The sequence below is a fragment of the Bos grunniens genome, chromosome 8, assembly GCF_055505025.1.
Source record: "Bos grunniens cultivar Pamir isolate PY7600 chromosome 8, Bosgru_T2T1.0, whole genome shotgun sequence".
In the NCBI taxonomy this organism is placed as follows: Eukaryota; Metazoa; Chordata; class Mammalia; order Artiodactyla; family Bovidae; genus Bos; species Bos grunniens.
This window is the reverse complement of record NC_141172.1, coordinates 105326178-105347234: the sequence shown is the minus strand read 5'-3', so window position 1 is coordinate 105347234 and position 21057 is coordinate 105326178. Positions and strand designations below refer to the sequence as shown.

Sequence of the window (21057 nt, the reverse complement as noted above, 5' to 3'; positions counted from 1 at the left end):
TAACAGATACACACTGCTGCTGCTGCTAAGCCGCTTCAGTCGTGTCCGACTCTGTGCGACCCCATAGACGGCAGCCCACCAGGCTCCCCCGTCCCTGGGATTCTCCAGGCGAGAACACTGGAGTGGGTTACCATACATAAACTAGGTAAGCAATAACGATTTACTGCGTGAGACAGGGAACAATATTCAGTATCTTGTAACAACCTATAATGGAAATAATCTGAAAAAATCCATATGTAACTGAATCACTTTGCTATACACTGAAAACTAACACAGTATTGTAAACCGAATATGCTTCAGTTTAAAGAGAAAGAAAAAAGACTATCCTCAAAGACATAATTTTTAAAAGGGACATTTCATTAAAAAGTAATAAGTAGGATTTTGAAGGATCCTACTTATGGAATCAGTAGGCTGGAAAGTGAACATATCATAAGCAAAGGAGTGGGGGAAGTTAGTGGTTTTACAGATAGTGTAAAAAAGCACTGTGGGGACTGGTGAGTAAAGAGGCGTTACGGAACCAGATGTCGAGTGCCACGCTAAGGAGGGTGTCCGTGAGGAAGGGCAACTGCAGTGGAGGTGAGCATCAGCTGCGGTGCTGGAGGCCTCTGTCAGCTGCTCACTGTTCAGCAGAGCAGAAGCCCAGGGTCTCCTGCCGCATCCATTCCCTGCCTGTAGCTCGAGTCCTTTCCCAAAGGTTCCAGGGCCCTCTCTGCTGGGATCACCTTGCAAAAGAGCATCCATCCCAGCCTCTGCCTGGGTTGAGCAAGAGGCTGGGAGTGAGGAGGCAGCAGCTGTGAGTCAGACTGCCCCCATGCAGGCTCCAGCCCGGGGCCCCAGCGGGGACAGAGCTCTTGCTCTCGGCTGGGTTGCGTTTTGCCGAATACGCGCTGTACAGCCAAGCGTGGCTCAGGACGGCCCGGCCTCGCTGGGAGCCAGCCAAGTGGCTCATGCCCCTGTTCTCCTCTCCTCATCCCCGCTTCTCTTCCCTTGCTCCCGTTCTTGCCTTTCACTTCCTTCTCTTCTTCTTCTTCCTTTTTAAATTTTCCCTCCTCCACTTTCTTTTTCCCTTTTTGTCCAGCTCCCGCCTCTCCTCTTCTTCGAAACCTTTTATTTTCCGTATTTTGTTACTTGCAATGGGAGTCAGGAGACCCAGGCTTAGACCAGGCTTACCGGTGACTCAGTGGGAGGCTGTGGACTCATCCCTTTCCTCTGGGCCTCACTTTGCTCATCTGTCCAGTGAGGCAGTTTGATTAGATGGGGTTTTAAAGACAAAGAGCCTTTAAGAGTCCTCCTTCTAGAACCCTCTGCTTCTGCATCTTCACTTCTTTCATAGATTCCTTAAATGACAGGGCTCTAAGAATTCATTTAGGGCCATGGGTCTGCACCAGGCCGCCTCCTGGAATCACCTATTGAGCTCTCAATACTTACTGTTGCCCAGACCCCAGAGCAGACGGATTTGATGTAAATTTACGGGGTGGGGCTCATCTTTTTAAAAAAAGCTCCCCATTAGGGACAGTTAACTGATTGAGAAGAAGCTGCCCTTTGGAGAAACTGAGACCAGTGTGGGGTAAGGGACACGACGTCCAGGGTCACATGGTGAGTCAGCTCGGAGAGAATCAGGGCCAAGAGTCTTGCCATCTCCCCCTCCCCGGTCCGGACTTTGAGTCACCTCAAGCAAATGCCACCGCCTGCAGTGGGGCCAGGCAGGAGACTCGCCTCTGACTCCGCCAGAGCCTGGCTTCCAGGCAAGGCCCAGACACAGCCCCATTAAGCCAGGCGTGCCTTACGGGAATCGCGGCTGGCTCCGGCTTCGAAAACAAACACAGCGCGTTGGTTTTCTTTGGCTTGGGTCCCCCGGTGGGGGAACTGGGAGGGGAGCACCCGGGGACACGGCTTTGCTGCTCTTCTCCCGGGCAAAGCGAGGCTGCCAGATGGGGAAGACTGCAGACAGGTGGGCAGGGCCACCTGTGGGGGTGAGTGGGGGAGTGCATGCCTCCCCCAGCTGCCAACTGGCTGCCTGAGAACGCATCCCCCCCGCCCCCCACACACAGACCGATGCCTCCGCTTGGGTGGCAGTTACAGGTAAACCCCACACCTTGACCTGCCTCGAAGCAGACCCTCTGAAGGGCAATGCATGCTCCAGTTCTTCCCTGCAGACAGCATTGATAGTGGATGGAGACCTCGGTTGGGCTCCTCACTGTAGCTGCTGTTTATTCAGAATTTCCTGCGTGCCAGGCATTTTGAGACGTTCCTTCTACTTTCAATACAATTCTCATGGGGACTCTGCACAGCACGCTGGGGTAGGACTGATTATGGTTTGCTCACCTCACAGATGAAGAAGCAGAATTCAGAGAGAGGAAGTCACCGTTCCAGGCCATGCAGCCTTGAAGATAGTTGCACAGCTCAGTCTCAGGCCTGCCTGACTCCTAAGTCCGTGGCCCAGAGCCGCTCCCTGACACCGCGGACGTGTGATTCAGCAGAACTGAGTTTGAATCCTCACTGCTCTATCACAGGTCCTGTGCCTTTAAGCAAATGAATTGAGGCCAACTCTGGGCCTCAGTTGCCTCCTTTGTAAATGGATGCTTGCTCTACCTATTTCACATGACCGACGTGAGGATCACGTGAAAAGTGGATGAGAACGAGGTTAGCAAACAACAGATCTACTAAGAGAGGATCGCTGTTATCACCAAACACAGCTGTGTCTGCATGCGGGGAACCACCGTCACACATCCACCTGTCCATACTTGTGACCTTGGCCATTCCTGGCAGCCTCTGTGGTTCCCAAGGACTCAGGTGGAGGAGTGCAAAGGGAGAGAGGCAATAATAAGAACCTGTTTATAAAACACTTCACATCTCTCAGATGAAAGCCTCTAGATAAATATCATGGCACCACATAAATAAAACATAAATGAAATAATGTTATTCCCACCGCCTCCCTCCAGCATGCCTGCAGATGCACTCATCGAAGCTCAGGGCAGCTGGGTGAGGTCCAGAAGAGCAAGGGCTTTGGACACAGGGTGGCTGGAGTGCAACTCCGGCTCCTTCCGTGCCCTGGCTGCGTGGTCTGGGGGCTGGTCCTTAGCATCCCTGAGCCCAGTTTTCTCATGAGACAGCTGGGAATAAAGCACATCCATCACCCCAGTGGCTATCATGCAAGCTTTTGTGGGTATCTCTGGTATCAGTTCAGTCGCTCAGTCATGTCCGACTCTATGCAACCCCATGGACTGTAGCACGCCAGGCTTCCCTGTCCATCATCAACTCCCGGAGTTTACCCAGGTGCATGTCCATTGAGTCCGTGATGCCTCCAGCCGTCTCAACCTCTGTCATCCCTTTCTCCTCCTGCCTTTAGTCTTTTCCAGCACCAGGGTCTTTTCCAATGAGTCAGTTCTTTGCATCAGGTGGCCAAAGTATTGGAGCTTCAGCATCAGTACTCATCAAACTAGATACTCTGTACCTCTTGACATGCCTGTCTTCCCCATTCTACAGTAAAGCTCCATAAGGCAATAGCTGTGCTTTGCTTGGATATCATGGTATATGCTCAATAGATGTCAACTCCCTTCTCTCCTCCTTTTTTTTCTCGTTTTACTTGGAGGGTAATTGGTTTACAATGTCATGTCTGTTTCTGCCTTACCACAATGTGAAATCAGCCGTAAGTATACATTTACCTCCCCCACCCCCACTGCCTTGACCCCCCTCGTGCCCTCTGCTATCCCACCCTCTAGGTCATCACAGAGCGCCAGGCTGGGCCCCGTGTGTTATATAGTAGCTTCCTGCTAGCTATCTGTTTCACACCTGGTAGAGTATATATGTCAACGCCGCTCTCTCAGTTTGTGCCCTCTCCTTCCCCACTGTGTCCACAAGTCCAGTCTCTACATCTGCATCTCCATTCCTGCCCTGCAGATAGGTTCATCTGTACCATTTTTCTAGACTCTACATGTATGTGTTAATGTACGACACTTGTTTTTCTCTTTCTGATTGACTTCTCTCTGTATACCAGGCTCTAGGTTCATCCACATCAGTTCAACTGATCCAAAATAGTTCCTTTTTATGACTGAACGATATTCCATTGCATATATGTACCTTCGTAAAATTACTCCTTCTTTACTCTCCCAGGCCAAAGTTCAGTTCCAGGTCTGTCTCTAACTTAATCTGTTACTCACCTAGAAGAGGGGCTTGAGATCCCTGACTTATTGAGACACTCAGGCTCTGCTACTTACCAGTTGTCTGACCTTGGGCAAGTCAGCTCACATCTCTGAGACTCAGTTTCTCCATCTCTGAAATGGGCACAGTGCCTCTCCCACACATCCAAATCCTTGGGAGGAAGTTCAAATATGAAACTACCAGTACACATTCGGAAAGGAGCAGGGAGCGTTATTTTGTAGTGGAAACTCAGTGTCTATCAAACGGATGCCTTTGATTTGACAGCAGCATCTCTTCTAGGGCCTGGACACCTTACCCATGGGATCCTTTCACAGCATCATCTAAGGTTCAGTATCTTCAGCCCTTCACTTTGGGGTTGGAAGACTCAGACATCACTGCTATATCTGCTGTTCCCAAGTCATTCTCATCCGTGTCTCCTCACTGACTTTTCCTGTGTTCTACAGCCAGGGCTGAACCTCAGGTGGAAGCCAAGACACCAGGAACTGAGTCTGGTCCTGAAGTCTTATATCCTACTCTGCAGCTCATTTTCTCTTTAATGGGAAACGAAGAGACTCCAGATGACAGTAACCATCACCGCTCACATTCGTGACATATTTCTCTCTCCACAAGGACCTAAAACAATAGGAACACAGAGAGGCAAGTGGCTCTCCTAAGGCCGCTCAGCAGTAAGGTCTCTCTGGTGTTAGAATCGTGTCGTATTTATCTCTTCATCCCCACTACCTATCACAGTGCCTGGCCTGCACTTTATTCAGAAAATGCTTGTTGAATGCATTCTGACACTGACAATATGTGAATCTCCGTAACATTTTTTTCGCTGCTAAAAATTAGTGATTTTGAAATTAGAGTTTAAGAAAGCTTTCAGGTTTTCTTTAAAATATATATATAAATCCTTCAGCCATGATTTTCAAATGTGTTTCTCCAAGTTTAAGGGATCCATGGCTAGACCTCAGGGGACAGCAGGCGGTGTGCTGGAATAGCTGATGGGAGGGGACGTACTCGTTGCATCCCTTGGCTTCTCTTTCATCTGTCTTCATATAGAATGTACATGTAAAGTTCTGGAAAGGTGGACTGTACTGCTTTGAAATGTTTGAAACATGATTTAAGGTAATGAGAAGTCATTAGCCTATCCCAAATGAGACTGTCAGTATAGAGTGGTGGGGTGTATGTGGATACTGGAACCCACAGTTCATTCTCTAACTGTGGGAGAAATACTTTCTGTATAAATCTTTAGGGCACGTCTGCCGAAACACATCTGAAAGTCACAGAACCTCTCTGGCATCTAGCCAGAGCTAGGGGCTGAAACCCCAGGCCCTCTCAAACCCTCTAGTTCCTTGAGGATAGCCCACGGCCCCAGGCAGGCGGCCCCCCGTGCCAGGTCTGGCATCCCTGACTGCAAGTTGGCACATGTGGAAGCTTGGCCCAGCTCTGGGCCAGAAGTTGCTGGGGCAATCCAAGAACATCTCTGGGAAGCTGGAAGGAACGGTCCCCGAGGGGGCAGGGGAGCAGGGCCCGTCCGTGCGGGCTCCGGCATCCAGGGAGCAGGTAGTTAGGCCAGAAGCAGGAGCAGGCCACTGGCATTCCCACCAAGGGTCTTCTGGCTCAAATTCCAAAACAAGCTTCAGAGAATGTTTCTGCAGCTGGGAAGAAAGATGGGGGAATCCCTCCGAAGCCTTTTTATGCTTTATGACTTTTTATGTCCTTGAGACCACAGCCACAAAAATGTCTCTCGGCTTCATCTTCTTTGCCGCGTTTCCCACTGATTTTGCTCCTGGAAAATTTCTCATGTTTGCTCCTGTGGTCTAGAGGCCTGGCCCCCCAGTGCCTAATCCAAAGTGTGACCTTTGGTGTCCAAAGTAGAAGGTCTGTGAGCCCTGACTGTGCTCCACTGTAAGCTTCTGATACTCCTGCAAACTAAGCAAGCAAACAGCCCCGGCACAAAAGTGTCAGTCTGTCAGAAATGTGATAGAAATGTCAAAAACACATTGGATCTTGGTAAATAAAGGAGTTCAAGCCATCCTTCCTTTTTATCTGGGATGTGTAAACATTCTGAATCACCCATAAGAAGAAGAAAAACAGCAACAAGCAACAGTAGACCATTTCAGGGAAAGACCTGCCACTCTCATGTCGAAGATACCTGTGTCCTCAGTTAATGGTAATTTTGATGATGAACGTTTGGAGGGGGGCAGGGGGTGCTGTCATAAGGTGAGTAACTTGACTAGACACAGAGGGCTTCTGGGCTGCTTCCTGTCTCCTATCTGGGGACATTCCATTTTTCATGGCAAATATCTCACTTCTCCCCAGACACTGCATATTCCTTAGTATGACTGCTTCAGTGCAAGTTGCACGGTTGATTCATCACTGAATACTAGGATGTCAGCCATAAAGTGTCCTTGGAGAGTTTTGAGTGCAACCCCCTTGGTTTTGTAAACGAGGGCCCTTTTTGGAAGCTCCTGCCCAAGTACTTCCTCCGGGAATACGATACGACTAACCCATCCCCTGTTCTCTCTCTTACAACCAGACTCTGTCACGTTATAATGGGGAGGAAAGACAGTGGAGGGCTCAGTCATCCAGCCCATGTCACACTGACTTTGCAACGGTCAGTGACAAAGCTCGAACTCCAAGTTCTCATTAATGTCATCCAGGGGCCCCATAGCTCGGCAGAAGGTACCAACGGGACCTTCAGGAGCATCATCCTGACGTCACAGCTAGTTCTGGGGCCAGCGGGTTTGTCAGCAGGCCCCAGCAAGGGGCTGAGAAGCTTCTATCAGCTCCAAATTCACACAAGAGGAAAACAAAATTCCATCATAATGTTGACCATCTGTGGATGAGGATAATTTTTCAAAAGAGGCCACTGGAGAGGGAGGATGCGGAAAATAAAAACTATTGTCTTAAGGGAACATGATTTGAAGCGGATCGCTGATGCAACTGAGCAATAGTGATTATGGCATAGCAATATATGTTACTCTACCTTCCCGGGCTTTTGGTTTTTAAGTGACTGTAAGCTTCTTTTTATAAAACTGAGGGTTTTTTTTTTAACGTTTAATTTTTATTTATCTATTTTTGGCTGTGCTGGGTCTTGGTTGCTGTGCAGGCTGTTCTCCATTGGGGCGCGCAGGCTTCTCACTGCGGAGGCTTCTCCTGTTGCAGAGAACAGGTTCTAGGGTGCACGGGCTCAGTGGCTGTGGCTCCCGGGCTCTAGGGCTGAGTAGTTGCGGTGCAGGGGCTTGGTTGCCCCAAGGCATGTGGGATCCTCACAGACCAGGAATCAAACCCTTGTCTCTTGCATTGGCACACGGATTCTTTATCACCAGGAGAAGCCCTTAAACACCTTTTAATTGTTTGAACTTTATTTTATTGTGGTAAGAATATTTAACAGGATCTCTACCCTCTTGGCAAGTTTACAGGCTTTCCGTATGTAACATAGTATTGTTAATACAGGGACAGCATGGCCCAGCAGATCTCTGGAGCTTTTTCATCTTGCAAAATTGGAACTTTAACCCCATTGAGCAGCAACTCCTCATATCCCTTCCCCACCCGCCGCCAGCCCTGAAACCCACAGTCTACCCTCTGGTTCTGGGACTTTGAACGCTTTAGACATCACATATGCCTGACAGCGTATTAAAAAGCAGAGACATTACTCTTATGACAAAGGTCCGTCTAGTCAAAGCTATGGTTTTTCCAGTGGTCATGTATGGATGTGAGAGCTGGACCACAAAGAAAGCTGAGCGCAGAAGAATTGATGCTTTTGAACTGTGGTATTGGGAAAGACTCTTGAGAGTCCCTTGGACTGCAAGGAGATGCAACCAGTCAATCCTAACAGAAATCAGACCTGAATATTCATTGGAAGGACTGATGCTGAAACTGAAGCTCCAATACTTTGGCCGCCTGATGTGAAGAACTGACTCATTGGAAAAGACCTTGATGCTGGGAAAGATTGAGGGCAGGTGGAGAAGGGGGGTAACAGAGGATGAGATGGCTGGATGGTATCACCGACTCAATGGACATGAGTTTGGGTAAACTCCAGGAGTTGGTGATGGACAGGGAGACCTGGCGTGCTGTGGTCCAGGGGGTCGCATAGAGTCAGACACGACTGAGCAACTGAACTGAACTAATGATTGGAGAGCTGCATGATTTGTCCTTCTGTGAGGGGCTTATTTCTCTTAGCATAGTGTCCTCAGGGTTCATCCATATTGTCCATACTGCAGACTTGCTTTCTTTTTTTAAGACTGAATACCATCCCATTGTATGTATATTCCACATTTTCTTTGTCCATTTATCTGGTGATAAACATTTCAACATCTTGACTATTGTGAATCTAGACCGCAACGAAATGTCACCTCACACCTGTCTGGATGCCTACTGTCAAAAGAACAAAAGGTTGGCCAGGGTGTGTTGGCCAGGACGTGGGGAAATCCGAGTCCTATACTCTGTTGGTGGGAATGTAAAATGATGCAACCTCGAGGGAAAACAGTATGGAGGCTCCACAAAAATTAAATACAGAACTACCGTGGATTCCACTAGTCCCATTTCTAGGTGTATCTGACGGAATTTCAATCAGGATCCTGAATGAAATGGTAACAGCTTTGTTCTTTCAACTTGTTATTTTTTTTTTTCTTTCTGACAGTCTGTTTCAAAATTATGTCATAATCAGCAAGAGAGGATCAGTTTCCCTTTATGAAACCCATGAGTATGAAGAATGCCTTTATTTTCTTCACATTTTTTCTATTCATCAAGGAAAGAAAAACCAAAAAAACAAAACTTGCCAGATGGTCCTTAGGATCCATAGTTAGTAGAGCTAGTATTCAATTTAAAATAGTTTTAACAAGCTATATTGCTGTCCACACCTACAGTATGACTTTTTGTGTGGACTGGATGGTTCGAAAGGTCAACATCAAGGTTATTCCAAAAATAATGCTCTTAAAACAACACTTTGATGAATGGAACTGATGTTGGTCTTTAATAGCTCCAAAATGGTGTCTCTGTTTCCCAGAATCTATAATTAGGCTTTATTCATAGTTGTCTCAGTTATTTTTAAATTTCACAATGAACTTATGTTTTTTTGCAATGACACCCTTGCAATGATCTGTGACAGAAAGTAATATACAGGTTAACTTGAATTGGTCTGATTTTAAAACAACTTATTCAGTTGAAGCAACAGAATTTATTAGCCACCCCCCTTATTAGATGTTAGAGGATCTTATAAACCACCAAAAGTTTACATCACCTTTTTATTTTATTAACAATCATAATAATGTTCATTGGATCCTGTAATAGTTTGTTGATTGTAATGTGAATTAATAAAACTTTCTTAAAGGAACATTATCAATATGTATCAGAAGACAACATATGTAAAAAAAAAATCATAAAAGATTTACATGAAGGGATGTTCATGATAATGTTAACTATAAAGGAAATAGAAGAAAATAATTTAATTATTACCATAAGGCTTCCCTGGTAACTCAGCCGATTAAGAATCTGCCATCATGCAGCAGACTCTGGTTTGATTCCTGGATTGGGAATCCCCTGGAGAAGGGATAGGCTACCCACTCCAGTATGCCTGGTGTTCCCTGGTGGCTCAGACGGTAAAGAATCCGCCTGCAATTCGGGAGACCTGGGTTCGATCCCTGGGTTGGGAAGATCCCCTGGAGGAGGGCATGGCAACCCACTCCAGCATTCTTGCCTGGAGAATCCCCATGGACAGAGGAGCCTGGCGGGCTACAGCCCATGGGATCTCAAAGAGTTGGGCACAACTTAGTGACTGAGTGCACACGCACACACAGACACACACACACGGTTTAATAATATAGATGTTCCAGATTTTATTGAGCATTTCTTCAGTTTTGGACATTTAGACATTTCCAGTTTCTCACTTATTTTGAAGAGTGCTAAAATAAACATAGGCCTTTGCATTTTAGACAAAAAGAAAAAAAAAAAAGATCTTATGTAAAGTCTGGTAATTGAAAGGAATTTCAAACCTACTAAAAACAATCGGCTTCTCTGACTGAGTGTACAAGCCGTTCTCTTCTCCCATTGGGTTTCTGTTCTTATTGAAAGCCCCGTCTCTGCAAGCTCCGTCTGGAGTTCTTGCTTCAGATGTCCTGGTTGGCGCCCTGCACACAGAACGTCGGGAAGCCACCTACAGGCTGGACAATCACACGCCAAGAACTCTTCCAGGCGCCAAACCTGCCGCCCAAGCAGTTGGCTGCCGTGGTGAACACATTTCACCACAGGCCCAGAGTTTCCCCTCTTAATATGTTATTCCATTCACCATTGGATCTCTGGGGAGCTCGACTTCAGAGAGGATTAAGAATTGAAACTGCAGATAATCAAGGGAAAAGTACAAGAAATCATTTTTGCTTCTTTCTTCCAGCATCTTCCTTTCAGAAGATAAATTTAGGTGGATTTGATTATTTTCCTCCCTTCCTTCTTCAAGCCTGTGGTCTGGTGCAAGACCTAATGAATGGAGAATTTTCCCACCAGGGATGAATAACAATTTAAATTAGAACTAGAAAATCTCAGAGCCAAGAGGATCCTTAGAAATAAGTCTACTATAGAGATAGAAAAACATGGGAATGGAGAAAGTAAGAGTTATATCCAGTATTTCACAGCTAGTCATTGCCTGGAAAAACCAGCCTCAAGTAGCTGAGACTCAAATACTATATTTCATCACCTTGAGATGCCGTTGATTTTAAGAGCCACTTTATTTTAGGTGCCATTAAGAAAGAAAAGAAAATGCTGCCAGCTGAACTATAACCCAATGCTTTCTTATGAATTGAATTTTTAGACTTACTGAAAGAGCTCATTTATTCTGATTATATTTTTATAATACATCACTCTCATGATATAAAAGTAAAATGTTCAGATATTCATAAAGCTTTTTCACATTAAGGTTCTGCCTTTTCTGAATCACTTTTTGACTTAAGGTCATTGAATTCCAGGGTGTTCCTTATATTGTCGTGCTCTTTACCTACCATAGGACTGGTTATGCTGTGTTTCTTTCCCTCTCCCAGTGTATTTTTTTTAACATATAGTTTACATGATATAGTTTACATACCATGTAATTCACCCATTCAAAGTGTACAACTGAATAGTCTTTAGTACGTTCACACCACAGTCAGTTTTAGGACATTTTCAACACCCCCCTTCTGCCCAAATAAAACCATTACCCATTAGCAGCCACTCCCTATATTCTTCTCATTTCCGGAGTCTTCCACAGTCACCAAGTCTTTCGGCCTCCGTGGATATGCCTCCTCTGAAGCTTTCATAGAAATGAAATCTTACAGTGCACGGTATTCTGTAGTTGGTTTGTTTCACTTAGCATAATGCATCCATGCTGTAACATGCGTCAGTACATCACTCATTTTCACTGCCTTATTTACTCAAGGAAGGCGCCATTATTCCCTCTGGGGTTTTCCCTAAGTTTTATTGCGGGTGCTCTCTCGACCTTACCAGCAGTTGTCAGTGAAGCCCGTTGAACTACAGTCAGGCTTCACGTTCCTTCCACAACTGGCTCTTAAGTAGCCTGTGGCCTGAGACGTTGAGGGCTGCCCCCATCCCGCTGTGCCCCTGGGGATGACAGCCAAGTTCACACAGGTGCTTGCACGGACAGCTGCTGCCAGGCTGGCGGAAGTTGTTTGACGTCATCACCGCTTGTCGTGCACGGCTCAATTTCAGACGCATTGAAAGATAAAAAAAAAAAAAAGGAATTTATTTTAGAGTTAATAAAGCATGGACTATATCTTCAGTACATTTCCTTAGATCAGTATGAGGAGAACTCATGCTGAGCTCCCGCAAACAGACTTGGGACACAGCCCAGAAACTTGCAAGGATATCAGAAGCCATGCGTCAGACACCACCCACGGCAAGAGTCCCCTCCAGATCAGTGGGTCTCTGACCTGGGGTATGAGAACCATTTGGACAGAGTTTGAAAATGCGGACAGGTCCTAGCCGTGAAGATCCTTTGGCAGTAGGGCTCACATAGAAGCAGAATCTTTTCCTGTCTGCCCACATCCTTCCCTCCCTGTCCCCCTCTATTTTTTTTCTCTTTTTTCTCTTTCTTTCTTTCCCTTTCCTTCTTTCCTTCCTTCCTCTCCTCCCTCCCTCTCTCCTTCCTTCCTCCCTTCCATCCCTCCCTCTTGCATTTTACTCTTATCTTTCTTTCAGTCTTTCTGTGTCTTCTTTTTCTTCTCTCAACCTCTCTCACTCTCCTTCTTTCTTTTCTGAGAGTCTAATTCATAACTGGAACCACCGTTCAAGCTCAATCCTGGCAGATGAGCCAGCAGCATGTCAAGCATCAATGAGGAGGGGGTCACAAGGACGTTTGGATCATGCAGATTTGTTTCCAGTCCTGCCATGGCCCCTTAGGAGCAGTGTGACCTTGGGCAAATTGTTAAGACTCTCTGAACCTCAGCGCCACCCTCTGTAAAGTGATAGCAGCCTAGAGGGTTGTGATAACGCTGGGGAATCACACTTGAGAGTGCCTTGTGTTTACAAACAACACTTCTCCCAATCCCAGGTGCTCTGGCTCAGGTCTTCTCTGGCTTCAATCATTAACACCACCCCTCAGTATCGATGACTTAAAACTTAATTTTTTTTTTTTTTTTTAATTCTGTGCTGGTATCCTATTACTCACGTGTGGCAGCTGACCCAGCTCTTCTGATTATGTGAGTATCCATGAGGTACTCTGATTTCACCCATGTGGCATTCGGTGCTCTTTCAGATGCCCATGCTGTCCTTAAAACTTTTCTCCAAGATGCTCTGCTGGGTTTTCTGGCTTTAGAAACTCAAGGGCAGTCAGTTTCCATCACAGTTCAGTTCGGCACCTCCCAGGGCTTCCCCTACACATTGCACAGGTCACTTCATCTCTCACATGTCCACAGATCCTAGCTGGATAGAAAATCTGCAGTTGTCAGATATGATAGAACTGCCAAATGAATGTGAAGTTACCAATGTAAATTGTGGAACCAAAATTTTGGTTCTGTTTGTTCTGCCATTGTGTCAACGTGGAGATATTTTGGTGAACAAATAGGCCAAATAGAAGAAGGCGGGGGGAACCCAACTATGAGTAAGCAGACATGAACCACATGTCAAACAGAACTTCACACTGGCGGCTGTGCTCTCTCCCCGTGCTTCCGCATCCGAGCTGCTCCTTGAGAACATAAAGATGAATCAAACGTGGTTCTGTTCTGGAAACCGTAGTCTAGCAGGCAAGCAGAGCACGACATGGACAAATGCAGTACAGCCTAAATGTTTCCATGGAGGAAGCAGGAGAGGTAGTTGGAAGAAGGACTGTAAAGACTGTGCCCTTAACCCTTACTGGGGGATGAGATGGGACCTCGCTGGGGCATGGTTTTCTGTGTTTATAAATAAAATAAAAATATCTATGTATTCATTCACTTCACAGATGTTTTTCTCATGGCTGTTGGATGTCACATACCATCTGAGGTGCCAGATATGCAATGGACAAAAAGAAATTGTCTCTTATCATTGGAGGGCTTATCAAATGCAGCCTTGAAATATTGAACCAATATACATATGTAGACAATTCACACTGTGATAGGTTCTATGAGGGGAACTATTTGATATTATCACAGGATAACTATAATACTTGCTTTATAAAGTTGGTTTGAGTAGCAAATGTGACTACTCACATCAAACTCATAAAGAAAGCATATAATTATTCCCATACCACAGGTAATTATAATATTATCTGTATATCTGTATAATTATCCCCATACTACAGATGGGGGTTTCCCAGGTGGAACAGTGGTAAAGAACCCACCTGCGTGTGAAGGAGGCATGGGATACACGGGTTCAGTCCCTGGGTCAGGAAGATCCCTTGGAGCAATAATGGTAACTCACTCCATTATTTTTGCCCAGAAAATTCCATGGACAGAGGAGCCCAGTGGGCTACAGTCCGTGGGGCCCCAATGAGTCAGACACGACTGAGTGACACACACATACTACAGATAAGGAAAGAGAAGCTGTTAGAGGTTTCCACAATATGGCAGACGTGCATGTAGGAGAGCCTGCAGCATGTATGCAAACCTGAGCCTTCTGATGTCTTAGCCTTTGTATGAATGATATCAGCAACAAATAATACAGGCCAGCTATAGGGTAGAGAGGAAAAAATGGATAGGTCTGTGGAGCGAGTTTTGGACCAAGAGGCTAGAGAAGACTGCATTTGAGTTAAGCCTTGGAAAAGAGTAGGATTTCAATAAAAGGGCTGATGCTGGCAACAAGTGAGGGGATGGGATGAGGTGGCCTGCCAAGTTGAGGGAGTAGCTCAGGCAAAAACACGGAGGTATGAAATCGGGAGCCATTTGGGGATGGATCTAGAAGGGATGGTTTGTGGAAAGAGTGGCTCTGGAGTGGTGGTTGGGAGGTCACTGCTTAGGATGGCTCTAAAGAGCTTTCACCTTCTTCTGAGATCATGGCGATCAATTAAGGGCCTCTTAACAGGGGATCAGTATGCTTAGAGCTTTGTTTGAGGCTGGCACCTGTAGGATAAAGGAGCAAGAAGCCTCCCTTGGCATCCCGGGGAATTCTCAGTGCTTCTTTTCTGCCATAACTGTTGATTATATGGGGCTTTAATTAAATCTCTCCTGCTCACTTGCTGCCCAGGGCTAACATTATCTCCCCAAACCAAGGACCAGTGATAGAGATGAGACAGATAGCTTTTGGATGTGGGTTTTAATCTGTTGCTTGGTTTATTAACATGTTACAGCGGCCATGGAGGGCAGAAGCTGTCCTTGGTGGTTAGGCTGTCAGGCTGCACAAGGGTAGAAGAGGTAAGGAGACCCAGCCCTTGTGCTGGGAAGTCCCTTGCCCCAGGGCTCAGCTTCCTCCTGGGCTTCACCCTCTACCCGCCAGTGTCTGCTCTGTCCGCAGGGCCCCTCGCAGAAGCAAGATCTACTCCATGGTGCCCACATGTGTTGCAGTCGTCGACTCTTTTAATTCTCTTTATCTTGACATTTATGTCCTCTTGGAGCACAGACACCTAGGCAGCTTAGAGACAAAAGCCGGTTCATCTCCACAGAGAGGCCTGAGACCTTGGCCACGGAGCCCCGAGGAGTGAAAGCTGACTTTCATGTAGAAGTTGTATAGTGGGGCGCTCCCAGCCTCACAGACTGCAGAGTTACTGACAACTCTTCATATTTACACAGGGGCTTTAAAGTTTTCAAAGCGGTTCCGTAAACGTTATTTTCCTTTAAGCTCAGAAGAACACAGGGAAAACAGGAGTTTTCATGCCTGTCTGACAGATAAAGAAACTGAAATGCAGAGTGACTCCAAGGGTCATTCAACTCAGGGGTCAGGAAACCTGGTATTGGGACTCATGCCCTCTTGCTCTAAATATAGAGCTCTTTCCATTACACCATGCTGCCTCTCAGAAGTCGGTGAAAGGCTGCGAGGGAAAGGTGTTTCTGGCACCTCAACATGGAAGGGAACTCTGACTACATTTTCCCATGGAAACATTTTTGCCCAAGGTGGTTGAGATCTATAGCTCACATAGTAAAGGCCTGTGTTTCAGCAACCCGCTTGCCTTCCAGTCAACGTACTTATGTTTCACGCAGCGCCTATAAGACGAGACGATAGAACGCAACTTTAAAAAGACATGTTCTTACTCTGGTGAAGAATACAGAAATTTGCAGAAGCCTCTAAAAACTAGGAGCCTTAATATTCATCCCATCAAGAATCACCTTTCTGCTCTTTGCACCAGGGTGTCCAATTCACGTTGGAAAGAGTCTGTCAATGAAGCGGGGAGGCAGCATCCATAAGGATCAGAGTTTTAGAGTAAGACACACTTGGTCCAAATCTAAGTATCTGAGCTTTGTGATTAAAAAAAAACAACCAAAAAAAAAAAATTTTGGTCTTTCTATCCTTGCTAAAAATCCAATTAGCCTTGATCAAAAAATACATTCCATGCGTCTGCTGCCCCTGAGACAGTGTTTTCTTCCTGGAAGTTAGCTCTGACTCTCTGCTTGTTTCATTGAGGGCTGGTTCTAGTTATGGGAGGCTCTTGACACAGCAAAGTAATAATTTGTGAAGTAAGGCCTGTGAACTTCATGGTTTAGCAAATTATGACTTTAGAAAATAATATTCAAAGCTGGCGTCAAAGGCTTGGTTAAGCAGGGAATACCCACGTCTACACAAGCCGACCCTGCCAGCCAGCCCATCTGAACCTCTTCCTGCTGCCTGTCTCATCTGTGTTTGTTCTTAGAACCTCATTGAATAATTGTCAGTATCAAAATCACAGGCTCTTCCTATTACTCAGTGCCTGCTTTGGACCCAAGACTGTTAAAGGGTCTTTCTGTAGAATATTATTCATACCAGTCTGAGTTCTGAGAGGAAGGCATTATGACCTTGTAAAACTGAGGACATGTAAGTTTAGCAACCACGCAAGGTCAATATATTCTTTCTATACCATGCCATCCCAGTAGACTGTTGTTCAGTCACTAAGTCATGTCCAACCCTTTGTGACCCCATGGGCTGCAGCACACCAGGCTTTCCTGTCCTTCACTGTCTCCTGGACTTTGCTCAAGTCCAGTTCACTTCAGTTGCTCAGTCTTGTCTGACTCTACAACTCCATGGGCTGCAGCTTGCCAGGCTTCCTTGTCCATCATCAATTCCCAGAGATTGCTCAAACTCATGTCCACTGAGTCAGTGATGCCATCCAACCATCTTATCCTCTGTCGTCCCCTTCTCCTCCTGCCTTCAATCTTTCTCAGCATCAGGGTCTTTTCCAATGAGTCAGTTCCTTGCATCAGGTGGCCAAAGTTTTGGAGCTTCAGCTTTAGCATCAGTCCTTCCAATGAATATTCAGGACTGATTTCCTTTAGGATTGACTGGTTTGATCTCCTTGCTATCCAAGGGACTCTCAAGAGTCTTCTCCAACATCACAATTAAAAAGCATCAATTCTTTGGTTCTCAGCTTTCTTTATGGTCCAACTCTCACACCCATACATGACTAATGGAAAAGCCATAGCTTCGACTAGACAGACATTTTTTGGAATAGTATGTATCTGCTTTTTAATATTCTATCTAGATGTATCATAGCTTTTCTTCCAAGGATCAAGTGTCTTTTAATTTCATGGTTGTAGTTATCATCTTCAGTGATTTTGGAGCCCAAGAAAGTAAAGTTTCTCACTATTGCTGTTGTTTCCCCATCTATTTGTCATGAAGCAATGGGACTGGATGCCATGATCTTCATTTCCTGAATGCTGAATTTTAAGCCAGCTTTTTCACTCTGCTCTTTCGCTTTCATCAAGAGGCTCTTTAGTTCCTCTTCGCTTTCTGCTATAAGGGTGGTGTCATCTGCATATCTGAGGTCATTTATATTTCTCCTGGCAGTCTTGATTCTAGTTTATACTTCATCCAGCCTAGCATTTTGCATGATGTAGTCTGCATGTACATTAAATAAGCAGGGTGATAACATATAGCCTTGATGTACTCCTTTCCCAATTTAGAACCAGTCCATTATTCCATGTCCAGTTCTAACTATTGTTTCTTGACCTGCAAACAGATTTCTCAGGAGGAAGGTAAAGTGGTCTGGTATTCCCATCTCTTGAAGAATTTTCCACAGTTTATTGTGATCCACACAGTCAAAGACTTTGGCATAGTCAATGAAGCAGAAGCAGATGTTTTTCTGAAACTCTCTTGCTTTTTCTATGATACTACAGATGTTGGCAATTTGATCTCTGGTTCCTCTGCCTTTTCTAAATCCATCTGGAAGTTCTTGGTTCATGTACTGTTAAAGCCTAGCTTGGAGAATTTTGAACATTACTTTGCTAGCATGTGAGATGAATGCAATTGTGCGGTAGTTTGAGCATTCTTTGGCATTGCCTTTCTTTGGGATTGGAATGAACCCTGACATTTTCGAGTCCTGTGGCCACTGCTGAGTTTTCCAAATTTGCTGGCATATTGAGGGCAGCAGTTTCATAGCATCATCTTTTAGGATTTGAAATAGCTCAGCTGGAATTTCGTCACCTCCACTAGCTCTGTTTGTAGTGATGCTTCCTACGGCCCACTTGATTTCACATTCCAGGATGTCTGGCTCTAGGTGAGTGATCACACCATCGTGATTATCTGGGTTGTGAAGATGTTTTTTTGCACAGTTCTTCTGTGTATTCTTGCCACCTCTTCTTAATATCTTCTGCTTCTATTAGGTCCATACCATTTCTGTCCTTTATTGTGCCCATCTTTGCATGAAATGCTCCCTTGGTTTCTCTAATTTTCTTGAAGAGATCTCTAGTCTTTCCCATTCTATTGTTTTCCTCTATTTCTTTGCACTGATCACTGAGGAAGGCTTTCTTATCTCTCCTTGCTATTCTTTGGAACTCTGCATTCAAATGGGTATATCTTTCCTTTTCTCCTTTGCCTTTAACTTCTATCTTTGCTCGGCTATTTGTAAGGCCTCCTCAGACAACCATTTTGCCTTTTTGAATTTCTTTTTCTTGGAAATGGTCTTGCTCACTGCCTCCTGTACAATGTCATGAACCTTCGTCCATGGTTCTTCAGGCACTCTTTCTATCAGATCTAATCCTTTGAAGCTATTTGTCACTTCCACTGATAATCACATGGGATTTGATTTAGGTCATACCTGACTGGCCTAGTGGCTTTTACTACTTTCTTCAATTTAAATCTAAATTTTGCATTAAGGAGTTCATGATCTGAGCCAGAGTTAGTTCCTGGTCTTGTTTTTGCTGACTGTATAGAGCCTCTCCATCTTCAGCTGCAAAGAATTTGATCAGTCTGATTTCGGTGTTGACCACCTGGTGATGTCCATGTGTAGAGTCTTCTCTTGTGTTGTTGGAAGAGGGTGTTTGCTATCACTAGTGGGTTCTCTTGACAAAACACTGTTAGCCTTTGCCCTGCTTCAGTTTGTACTTAAAGGCCAAACTTGCCTGTTACTCTAGGTATCTCTTGACTTCATACTTTTGCATTCCAGTCCTCTATGATGAAAAGGACATCTTTTTGGGGTGTTAGTTCCAGAAGGTCTTGTAGGTCATTATAGAACCGTTCAACTTCAACTTCTTTGGCATTAGTGGTTGGGGCATAGACTTGGATTACTGTGATGTTAAATGGAGTTTTCTCAAACCCATGTCCATTGAGTCAGTGATGCCATCCAACTGTCTCATCCTCTATCACCCACTTCTCCCCTTGCCCTCAAACTTTCTCAGCATCATGGTCTTTTCCAATGAATTGGCTCTTCATATTAAGTGGCCAAAGTATTAGAGCTTCAGTTTCAGCTCTGTCAGTTCTTGTGATGAATATTCGGGGTTGATTTCCTTTAAGTGACTGTTTGATCTCATTGCTGTCCAAGGAGTCTTCTCTAGCAAAACAGTTCAAAAGCATCAATTCTTCAGCACTCAGCCTGTACCTGACTACTGAGAAAACCATAGCTTTGACTATACAGACCTTTGTCAGCAAAGTGATGTCTCTGCTTTGTAATATGCTATTTAGGTTTGTAATAGCTTTTCTTCCAAGGAGCAAGCGTCTTTTAATTTTATGGCTGCAGTCTCCATATGCAATGATTTTGGAGTCCAAGAAAATAAAATCTGTCACCATGACGGATTTTATTTTCTTGGATTCCCAGTAGACTAGGTCTGTTCTGTTTCCCAAGCAAGAAGTTAGCCTTCTCTTGGAAGGTGAGACAGCCCCAGAGTACCTGAATTTTCTTTTTCTTATCAACAGTTACTACCTATGCCAACTCACCAAACATATATTATGGTTTAGTAGAGAGAATATAGAACTTAATGACAGACAGACCTGGATTTGAGTCTTAGCTTACTGTATGACAGGGCAAGGCATTTGGCCTCAGTTACCACATCTGTACAATGCGAGTCAACCTCTTCCTTTCCCTCCTTACTCACCTCCTCTTGTCTCTCCATCCTCATCGTTTTTATAATCTCTATGGTCATTTTCACAGTGTTGTTATAAAGACTAAATGAGATAATGGATGTGAAAGGGATGTGTAAAGTCTATGTGGTGGCAATGATGATGGTAGTGAAGCAGTCAGTACCTTTTGAGCTCACAATCATGTCAGCTTTGTGGTGGGGGATGCAAATGAGCACCTTACTGTCTCATCACTCGATCCCTGCACCTGAGGCATGGGCTCTCTGAGTCTGAGGCCACAGGCATCTGGAGGCCTGGACCTCAGCCCTCATTTCCATATGACACACGCGAAGAGTGTGGTCAATGCAAGACAGCCTCCTCAAAAGTTTCTATGTGTGTGGCTCCTTGCTGTAGTTCTGTTTCATTTTTCTTTCCATCAAGAAATCATATTTATATGCAAATAAGCATGAGGAACATTATTATAAATTGTCTACATCACTCGTTCTCAAAATGTGGTCTGTACCAGAGGCAACAGCAGTGTCTCAGAACTTGTTAAAAATTTAAACTCTCTGGCCCCATCACAGATTACCGAATTAGTAACTCTGGGAGTGAGAGCCCAGCAATCTCTGTTTAAGTAAGGAACTCTCCCACCAGGAGAATCTGATGCATAATAAAGTTTGAGGACCATTGGTCTAGATTATCTAAAAAGCAGAACATTCTTAAATATTTCATCTTTCTTATTGCTGACTAATGACTTCTGACGACCTGACTCAATGGGTCACGACACCATTACTGAGGGCCAGACTGGTTCGTGAAGCAGGCTGCCCGAAAGAGCCACCAGGAGGAATCAGGCGGCCTTTGGCTGCTACTAACAGTAACTGCAACTCATGTCAACTTAAACAATAAGGAAATGGATTATCTCGTGTGCCCAGAAGTCCAGAGGAAGAGTGGGTCCAAGTGCAGCCTGTCAGAGGCCCACATCCAGGCTCTCTGTGATGCTCTTGTTTCCTCCCCCAACTGTGTGCTGGTTCCTTCCCCAAGCTGGCAGCAAGATGGCAGCCT

General features: G+C 45.2%; 1 protein-coding gene across 8 annotated transcripts in view; it reads left to right on the top strand.

Annotated features, from left to right (window-relative positions):
* ASTN2 (astrotactin 2) overlaps window positions 1-21057 on the top strand; it is a 1042634-nt gene that overhangs the window by 936386 nt on the left and 85191 nt on the right. The window contains exon 20 of one of the 8 annotated variants that reach the window (XM_086413918.1): window positions 7600-9478. The exons of 6 other annotated variants lie outside the window; for them this stretch is intronic. In XM_086413918.1, the coding sequence (XP_086270044.1) occupies window positions 7600-7658 (59 nt within the window). In that variant the 3' untranslated portion in view covers window positions 7659-9478. Of the gene's footprint in view, window positions 1-4604; window positions 4986-7599; window positions 9479-21057 lie in introns of those variants that run through there. One more of the 8 variants, XM_086413915.1, reaches the window with a different exon arrangement.